The 10,628-nt window shown below is 45.4% G+C and overlaps 1 protein-coding gene across 1 annotated transcript in view; it reads left to right on the forward strand.

Moving 5' to 3' along the window:
• The window catches only part of LOC146079825 (endonuclease domain-containing 1 protein-like), a 62,972-nt gene extending 52,999 nt beyond the window's left edge, over positions 1 to 9,973 (forward strand). The window contains exon 2 of the mRNA XM_083186464.1: positions 9,434 to 9,973. Within this exon, the coding sequence (XP_083042590.1) occupies positions 9,434 to 9,973 (540 nt within the window). The remainder of the gene's footprint in view (positions 1 to 9,433) is intronic.
• The last annotated feature ends 655 nt before the right edge of the window (positions 9,974 to 10,628 follow it).

Consider the following 10,628-nt stretch of genomic DNA (forward strand, 5'->3'; position numbering starts at 1 on the left):
GATCGCGGTCCACAATTTGTAGCACAGTTTTGGAGACTCTTCTGTGCTGCTTTAAAGGTTAAGACCAGCCTGACCTCGGCCTTTCACCCTCAGTCCAATGGACAAACGGAGCGATTAAACCAGTCACTCAAACAATATTTGAGATGCTTTGTGTCCAAATGGCAGAATGATTGGGCAAGTTTCTTACCGCTTGCCGAATTCGCATATAACAATGCACATCATTCAGCTTCCAGGACTTCCCCGTTCTTCGCTGTATACGGATTTCATCCCCGAGCAAACTCCTTGGGTCCCGAAGCTTTCAGCTCCATCTCCCCTTCGGCGTCTCGACTCAGAGTCATTTGGAGGAGTGTTCACGTTGCTCTTAAGGAGGCGGCACTTAGGGAGAAGATGTCGGCGGACAAGGTCAGACGTCCCTGTCACTTCAAAGTCGGGGATTGGGTCTGGTTGTCGACCCGCAACATCAAGCTTCACCAACCGTCAGCAAGGTTGGGTCCGCGGTTCATTGGTCCTTTTCGGATCATTAAGAATATAAATCCAGTCGCGTTTAGCCTGTTCTTACCCAAATCCCTCAGGATTGCCAATACCTTTCACGCCTCCCTGCTTAAACCAGTGTTCTTTTCTCAAAAGTTCCCTCGCAGAAGGGACACGGGATCTTCCTCAGTAATGGTACGGGGACAACAGGAGTTCCCGGTGGAAAAGATTCTGGACTCCAAGTTCATGAGAGGTTCTTTGCAGTTTTTGGTTCACTGGAGAGGGTTTGGTCCTGAAGAGAGGTCATGGGTTCCTGACAAAGATCTTCACGCGCCCAACCTCAAAAAGATTTTCTTTAGAGAATTTCCTAGTAAACCCGGTGGTAAAGGGTTGTTAACCCTTCCTCAAGGGGGGGGGGTACTGTTGCACGCCGCCGTCCGGTGCTCCCAGTGCCCGGACGGACGGCGAATGGTTAGGGCAGCAGCAGCGCGGCTGACGCGAGTCAGCTGTGTCCCAAGCCTCCTTCTGAGGCAAAGCGTCGGGGTGTTGCTAGGCAATGTCCCTGACTTCCGCCCGGCCGCAACGCGGCGAATGGCGGATGCAGCAGCAGCGCGGCTGACACGCTTCAGCCGCATTCCAAGCCTCCTTCTGAGGCAGAGAGTCGGGGCGTTGCTAGGCAACGTCCCAACTTCCGCCCGGTCGTAATGCGCGCGCACGCCTGACGTCATCCAGGCGGCGCGTTATTTTTTATAAATAGCCGACGTCTGCTGGGCACAGACGCCGGTTATAGCATTCTTCCCAGCGTGTTCCCGGCCAGGAGCCTGTCAGCTGCCCCTGCTCCTAGGATCTGTTCCTGGTCTCCGTGGTCAGCCCTGTTCGTGGCTTCCCTTCTCCAGCCTGCTTTTTGGGACCTCTATCTGCCTGGTGTTGGTGCTCGCAGTCTCATGTAAGTGCTCCAGTGGAGCCTGGTGTCTTTCTTTTGGGACTGCCGAGTTCCTGCTTTTGTGCCATCTCTTACTGTCACTTGTGCAGTTCCCTTAGGAACGCTGGACTTGCCCCGCCGTGGGCATCAGTCATTCCCATTGCCTGTACCCTGCTCCCTTTTTTCTCTCTCGTTCACCTCCCTCCTTTTAGTCTTTTTTCATAGGCAGGGATCATTGTATTTTTTCCTCAGTGTGTGTGTTTTGGGGATTCGTACCTTGGTGTCCCTAAGTGTTGTGGTGATTCCCCATTTCTTGGTCCCAGGTGCTTGCGACTGGGTCGCGCTCCCGGTTCTGGCCAGGTGCCGGCAGATAGGGGTTATTCCCAGTTAGGCCCTGTAGTCAGAATATCCTTTTGAGTTACCCCTGGCGATCCCCTATCCCTTGTCCTCACATAGACCTAGCTGCATCGGGGTTGGAGCGGGCATAACTCGCTCCTTCGGACGCGGCGGCCACAGGTGAAGCCTAGTTCTCGCAGGGATTTGTCATCTGCCCGGGGTTCTCAACAGAGTCAGCGTAGGTTTCGCCTTGGCCGTCCTGACCGGCGGTCCCGGCTGCGGGCTCATGCCTGACCCTCCATTCCCTGTTTTCCTGTACCTGCACTCCGGGCTTAACGGCAGCCATAACACATGTTACATCTGCCCCACCTGCAGTGCATATGGTTTTGCCCATTTTGCCCAAACAAATTTGTACTACGATCAGATCTGAAAAAGGGCCATAGTGGAAAGAAACATTATTTCCCATTTTAATGAATAAACAAAATTTCATTTCAGTATATATTTGACAGTTTTTGATATTGTGAATGATATATACAGTACACAGGGCAGTATACAGTACATGGGGCAGGATACAGTTCACAGGGCAGTATACAGAATACGGGGCAATATACAGTACACGGGGCATTATACAGTATACAGGGCAGCATACAGTATTAAAGAAATTGGAGAACCACAAGTACAATTAAAGCTGCTGTACAGTATAAAGGTGTGTGTAAAGCACCCTAAAGTATAAACGAATGAAAGAAAGATATACAGCGCTGGGGTTTGACTGGAAATCAGTAAACAATTAATTCATCAGAGATATTGATTACATATAACAACAACACAATAAAAATGAGAGAATTCTCTAAAAAATGGGGAATAAAAAAAGTTGAAAAATTGCAAAGATGAAAGGAGTTTAAAAGTATTTGCCAGCATAATGGCTCCATCGAATTGTGGCAGCAGTTCCCAGGCACCAAAACAAGTGTATAGTTACCAGACTGGATGTTGCTGTCTCCTGTAATTTGAAAGGAGATAGTGAAATAGTCCCGGAGAATTACAGAGCGAGAGGATCCAGATTCACTCAGAACGAGAGGTAAACAATGGCAGACTTGAGGGTATATAAATATGTATGTATACTGCCCTGATGAAGACGTGTGAACACGTTGAAACGCGTTGAGCTTTCACCCTGCCTGCTCCAGTTTTGCCTTAAGGATTCCACAACCTCAGCTTCATATGCAGCAACAAGCCTGGTATTTATATACCCTCATTGTTTACCTCTCGTTCTGAGTGAATCTGGATCCTCTCGCTCTGTAATTCTCCGGGACTATTTCACTATCTCCTTTCAAATTACAGGAGACAGCAACATCCAGTCTGGTAACTATACACTTGTTTTGGTGCCTGGGAACTGCTGCCACAATTCGATGGAGCCATTATGCTGGCAAATACTTTTAAACTCCTTTCATCTTTGCAATTTTTCAACTTTTTTTATTCCCCATTTTTTAGAGAATTCTCTCATTTCTATTGTGTTGTTGTTATATCATATTGTTATATGTAATCAATATCTCTGATTAATTAATCGTTTAGTGATGTTCAATCAAACCCCAGCGCTGTATATCTTTCTTTCATCAGTATACAGTATATGTGGCAGTATACAATACACAGGGCAGTATATAGTATATGGGGCAGTAAACAGAATACGAGGCAGTATATAGTACATGGGGCAGTATACAGTACACATACAATACATGGGACAGGGCAGTATACCGTGCATGGGGCAGTATACAGTACATGGGACAGGGCAGTATACAGTGCACGGGCCGTATACAGAATACAGGGCAGTATACAGTATACGGGGCAGTATACAGTACACAGGGCGGAATACAGTACACAAAGCAGTATACAGTACACAGGGCGGAATACAGTACACAAAGCAGTATACAGGGCAATAAATATACAGTACACAGAGCAGTTTACTGTACATGAGGCAGTATACAGTATATGGGGCAGTATACAGTACACAAAGCAGTATACAGTATACAGGGCAGTATACTGTACATGGGGCAGTATACAGTACACAGGGCAGTATACCGTACATTGAGCAGAAAACAGTATATGGGGCAATATACCATACACGGGGCAGTATACAGTACACAGAGCAATATACAGTACACAGGGCGAAATACAGTACACAAAGCAGTATACAGGGCAATATACAGTACACAGAGCAGTATACTGTACATGGGGCAGTATACAGTATACGGGGCAGTATACAGTACACAAAGCATTTTACAGTATACAATACACTGAGCAGTATACAGTACACAGGGCAGTATACTGTACATGGGGCAGTATACAGTATACCGGGCAGTATACAGTACACAAAGCATTATACAGGGCAGTATACAGTACACAGAGCAGTTTACAGTATAAAAAGCAGTATACAGTACACGGAGCAGTATACTGTACATGGGGCAGTATACAGTACACAGGGCAGTATACCGTACATTGAGCAGAAAACAGTATATGGGGCAATATACCATACACGGGGCAGTATACAGTACACGGAGCAATATACGGTACACAGGGAGGAATACAGTACACAAAGCAGTATACAGGGCAATATACAGTACACAGAGCAGTATACTGTACATGGGGCAGTATACAGTATACGGGGCAGTATACAGTACACAAAGCATTTTACAGTATAAGGGGAAGTTTACAATACACTGAGCAGTATACAGTACACAGGGCAGTATACTGTACATGGGGCAGTATACAGTATACCGGGCAGTATACAGTACACAAAGCATCATACAGGACAGTATACAGTACACGGAGCAGTATACAGTATAAAAAGCAGTATACAGTATACAGGGCAGTATACTGTACATGGGGCAGTATACAGTACACAAAGCATTATACAATATACAGGGCAGTATACAGTACACGGAGCAGTATACTGTACATGGGGCAGTATACCGGGCAGTATAAAGTACACAAAGCATTATACAGTACACGGAGCAGTATACAGTACACAAAGCATTATACAGTATACAGGGCCGTATACAATACACTGAGCAGTATACAGTACAAAAAGCAGCATAGAGTATACAGGGCAGTATACTGTACATGGGGCAGTATACAGTATACTGGGAAGTATACAGTACACAAAGCATTATACAGTATACAGTACACGGAGCAGTATACAGGGCAGTATACAGTACACGGAGCAGTATACAGCACAATAAGCAGTATACAGGGCACTATACTGTACATGGGGCAGTATACGGGGCAGTATACAGTACACAAAGCAGTATACAGTATACTGGACAGTATACAGTACACAGGACAGTATACAGTACATGGGGCAGTATACAGAACACAGGGCAGTCTACAGGGCAGTATACCGTACACCTGGCAGTTTACAGTACACAAAGCAGTATACAGGGCAGTGTACAGCACATGGGTCAATAAACAGTACATGGGGCAGTGTACAGTACACAGAGTAGTATACAGTACACAGGGCAGTAGACAGTACACAAAGAAGTATACAGGGCAGTATACAGTACATGGGTCAGTGTATAGTATACGGGGCAGTATACCGTACACGGGGCAGTATACAGTACAATGGCTAGTATACAGTACACAAAGCAGCATACAGGGCAGCATACAGTATACAGGCAGTATACAGTATACAATGCAGTACACAGAGCAGTATACAGTACAATGGGCAGTATACAGGGCAGAATACAGTACACGGGGCAGAATACAGTATATGGGACAGTATACCGTACACATGGCAGTTTACAGTACACAAAGCAGTATACAGGGCAGTGTACAGCACATGGGTCAATAAACAGTACATGGGGCAGTATACAGTACACAGAGTAGTATACAGTACACAGGGCAGTATACAGTACACAGGGCAGTATACAGTACACAAAGAAGTATACAGGGCAGTATACAGTACATGGGTCAATGTATAGTACACGGGGCAGTATACCGTACACGGGGCAGTATACAGTACAATGGCTAATATACAGCACACAAAGCAGTATACAGGGAAGCATACAGTATACAGGCAGTATACAGTATACAATACAGTACACTGGGCAGTATACAGTATACAGAGTAGTATACAGTACACAAAGCAGTAAACAGGACAGTATACATTACACAAATCAGGATACAGTACATGGGGAAGTATACAGTATATGTGACAATAAACAGTACACAGGGCAGTATACAGGGCAGAAAGCAGTACACAGGGCAGAATACAATATATGGGGCAGTATACTGCACACGCGGCAGTTTACAGTACACAAAGCAGTATACAGTATATGGGGCAGTATACAGTACACAGGGCAGTATACAGAATAACGAGCAGTATACAGTACACAGGGCAGTATACCGTACATGGGGCAGAATACAGTATACGGGGCAGTATACAGTACACAAAGCATTATACAGTATACAGGGCAGTATACAGTATACAGGGCAGTATACAATACACTGAGCAGTATACAGTACAAAAAAGCAGTATACAGTATACAGGGCAGTATACTGTACATGGGGCAGTATACAGTATACAAAGCAGTATACAGTACACAAAGTGTTACACAGTATACAGGGCAGTATACAGTACACGGAGCAGTATACAGTACAAAAAACAGTATACAGGGCAGTATACAGTATACGGGGCAGTATACAGTATACGGGGCACTATACAGTATATGGAGCAGTACACAGTACACAAAGCATTATACAGTATACAGGGCAGTATACAGTATACGGGGCAGTATATAGTACACAAAGCAGTATGCAGTATACTGGACAGTATACAGTACATGGGACAGTATACATTACACAAATCAGTATACAGTACACGGGGAAGTATACAGTATACAGGACAATAAACAGTACACAGGGCAGTATACAAGGCAGAATATAGTACACGGGGCAGAATACAATATATGGGGCAGTATACAGTACGTGTGGCAGTTTACAGTACACAAAGCAGTACACAGTATATGGGACAGTATACAGTACACAGGGCAGTATACCGTACACAAAGCAGTATACAGGGTAGCATACAGTACACGGGGCAGTATACAGTACACAAATCAGTATACAGGGTAGCATACATTACACGGGGCAGTATACAGTATATGGGACAGTATACAGTACACAGGGCAGTATACAGTACATCGGTCAGTATACAGTACACAAAGAAGTATACAGTACACAAAACAGTATACAGGGAAGCATACAGTACACGGATCAGTATACAATACACAGGGCAGTATACGGTACACAGGGCAGTATATAGTACATGGGGCAGTATACAATGCACAGAGCAGTATACCGTACATGGGGCAGTATACAGTACACAGAGTAGTATACAGTACACAGGGCAGTATACAGTACACAGAGTAGTATACAGTACACGGGGCAGTATACAGTGCAAAAAGCCGTATACAGGTCAGTATACAGTACATGGGCCAGTGTACAGTGCACGGGGTAGTATACTTTACACAAGGCAGTATACAGTACATTGGTCAGTATACAGTACACAAAGCAGTACACAGTACACAAAGCAGTATACAGGGTAGCATACAGTACACAGAGCAGTATACAATACACAGGGCAGTATACAATACACAGGGCAGTATATAGTACATGGGGCAGTATACAGTACACAGAGTAGTATACAGTACAGGGGGCAGTATACAGTACAAAAAGCCGTATACAGGTCAGTATACAGTACATGGGCCAGTGTACAGTACATGGGGCAGTATACAGTACACAAATCAGCATACAGGGCAGCATACAGTACACAGGGCAGTATACCGTACATAGGGCAGTATACATTATAAGAGGCAGTATACAGTACACAGAGCAGTATACAGTACACAGGGCAGTATACAGTACACATTGCAGTATACAGTATACGGGGCAGTATACATTACACAGGGCAGTATACAGTACACATTGCAGTATACAGTACACGGGGCAGTATACATTACACAGGGCAGTATACATTACACATTGCAGTATACAGTATACGGGGCAGTACACATTACACGGGGCAGTATACAGTACACAGGGCAGTATACCGTACATAGGGCAGTATACATTATAAGAGGCAGTATACAGTACACAGAGCAGTATACAGTACATGGGCCAGTATACAGTATAGTATACAGTACACAGGGCAGTATACAGTACACATTGCAGTATACAGTACACGGGGCAGTATACATTACACAGGGCAGTATACATTACACATTGCAGTATACAGTATACGGGGCAGTATACATTACACAGGGCAGTATACAGTACACATTGCAGTATACAGTACACGGGGCAGTACACATTACACGGGGCAGTATACAGTACACATTGCAGTATACAGTATACAGGGCAGTATACATTACACAGAGCAGTATACAGTACACATTGCAGTATACAGTACACGGGGCAGTACACATTACACGGGGCAGTATACAGTACACATTGCAGTATACAGTATACGGGGCAGTATACATTACACAGGGCAGTATACATTACACATTGCAGTATACAGTACACGGGCAGTATACATTACACAGGGCAGTATACAGTACACATTGCAGTATACAGTACACGGGGCAGTACACATTACACAGGGCAGTATACAGTACACATTGCAGTATACAGTATACGGGGCAGTATACATTACACAGGGCAGTATACAGTACACATTGCAGTATACAGTACACGGGGCAGTACACATTACACGGGGCAGTACACATTACACGGGGCAGTATACAGTATACGGGGCAGTATACATTACACGGGGCAGTACACATTACACAGGCCAGTATACAGTACACATTGCAGTATACAGTATACGGGGCAGTATACATTACACAGGGCAGTATACAGTACACATTGCAGTATACAGTACATGGGGCAGTACACATTACACGGGGCAGTACACATTACACATTGCAGTATACAGTATACGGGGCAGTATACATTACACGGGGCAGTATACAGTACACATTGCAGTATACAGTACACGGGGCAGTACACATTACACGGGGCAGTACACATTACACGGGGCAGTATACAGTACACATTGCAGTATACAGTATACGGGGCAGTATACATTACACAGGGCAGTATACAGTACACATTGCAGTATACAGTACACGGGGCAGTACACATTACACAGGGCAGTATACAGTACACATTGCAGTATACAGTATACGGGGCAGTATACATTACACAGGGCAGTATACAGTACACATTGCAGTATACAGTACACGGGGCAGTACACATTACACGGGGCAGTACACATTACACATTGCAGTATACAGTATACGGGGCAGTATACATTACACGGGGCAGTATACAGTACACATTGCAGTATACAGTACACGGGGCAGTACACATTACACGGGGCAGTATACAGTACACATTGCAGTATACAGTATACGGGGCAGTATACATTACACAGGGCAGTATATAGTACACATTGCAGTATACAGTACACCGGGCAGTACACATTACACAGGGCAGTATACAGTACACGGGGCAGTACACAGTACACGGGACACCAACATCTAAGTGCTTATGGCCCTGAATGTGGCGGTCGTGGGTTGGCCCTGGGGTAACTGTTACATAACCATTACTACATTCACATCATCCTCACCTGATTCTGTCTGTTTTCCACAGCTGGCTGGAATCTCTCAGGTGGAAATGCTGAAACCATCACATGCCGACATGCGGGCAAACTTGGAGTATGTGACAGAAAGTCAAGCGGTGAATGATGATTACAGAAACTCTGGCCTTAGCCGTGGACATGTCAATCCAAGTCAGCATCACAGCAGCACATCCCAGCTGGCTACATTCACCTACACCAATATGGCACCTCAGGACGCCACATTTAACAGCGGAACTTGGAATCAATATGAAAACTTTTTGAAGGACAGTATTCTGCCCTCCTGTGCTCAGACCCATGTGATCAGTGGGGTTATTCTCTCTGGTTTTACCCCTAGGGAGGGGAAGTGGCTGCGGGAGCGGGTTAATGTCCCAGACTATTTCTGGAGCGCATTCTGTTGTGTAAGAGCCAATGGCACAAAGAGGGCGGAAGGTCGGCTGGGCAGGAACACAAGTCCTTTCAATGTAGTCACACAGACAGTCCCAGAGCTGGAAGCAGTCCTCAGCAAACAGTATGGGGCAAATGTGTCATTGTTCTATAGGGGCTGCCAGTGAGCGACCAAATAAAATGATGGCTTCATACGACCTATAGCGTGGGTTATATACCGTTATTCCAGCAGGTGGAGGTGGCATGACCATTTCCTGCATATTAACAGACTAACTGAATCCAGGTGACAATATGGCCATGCCACCATAGATCACAGCAGGGCCGGACTGGGACCAGAAATCGGCCCTGGCATTTTTGAGCACACAGGCCCACTTGCAGGAGGCGGGACCCTTGCGCGGCAAAGCTGCGTGCTGAAAATGGGCGTGGCCTCAGAAAAGGAGGCGTTACCCATTACACATTATGGAACACACCGTACTGCCCATTACAGAATATTACACAATCCATTATGCCCATTACACACTATAGAACACACTGTAATGCCTATTACACATTATGGAACACACCGTAATGCCCATTACACATTATGGAACACACCGTTACGCCCATTACACATTATGGAACACACCGTAATGCCCATTACACATTATGGAACACACCGTAATGCCCATTACACATTATCTGACACACAGTAATGCCCATTACACATTATGGAACACACCGTGATGCCCATTACACATTATGGAACACACCGTAATGCCCATTACACATTATCTGACACACCGTAATGCCCATTACACATTATGGAACACACCGTAATGCCCA

Source organism: Crinia signifera, chromosome 5 (assembly GCF_055691185.1).
Source record: "Crinia signifera chromosome 5, ASM5569118v1, whole genome shotgun sequence".
NCBI classification, from domain to species: Eukaryota; Metazoa; Chordata; class Amphibia; order Anura; family Myobatrachidae; genus Crinia; species Crinia signifera.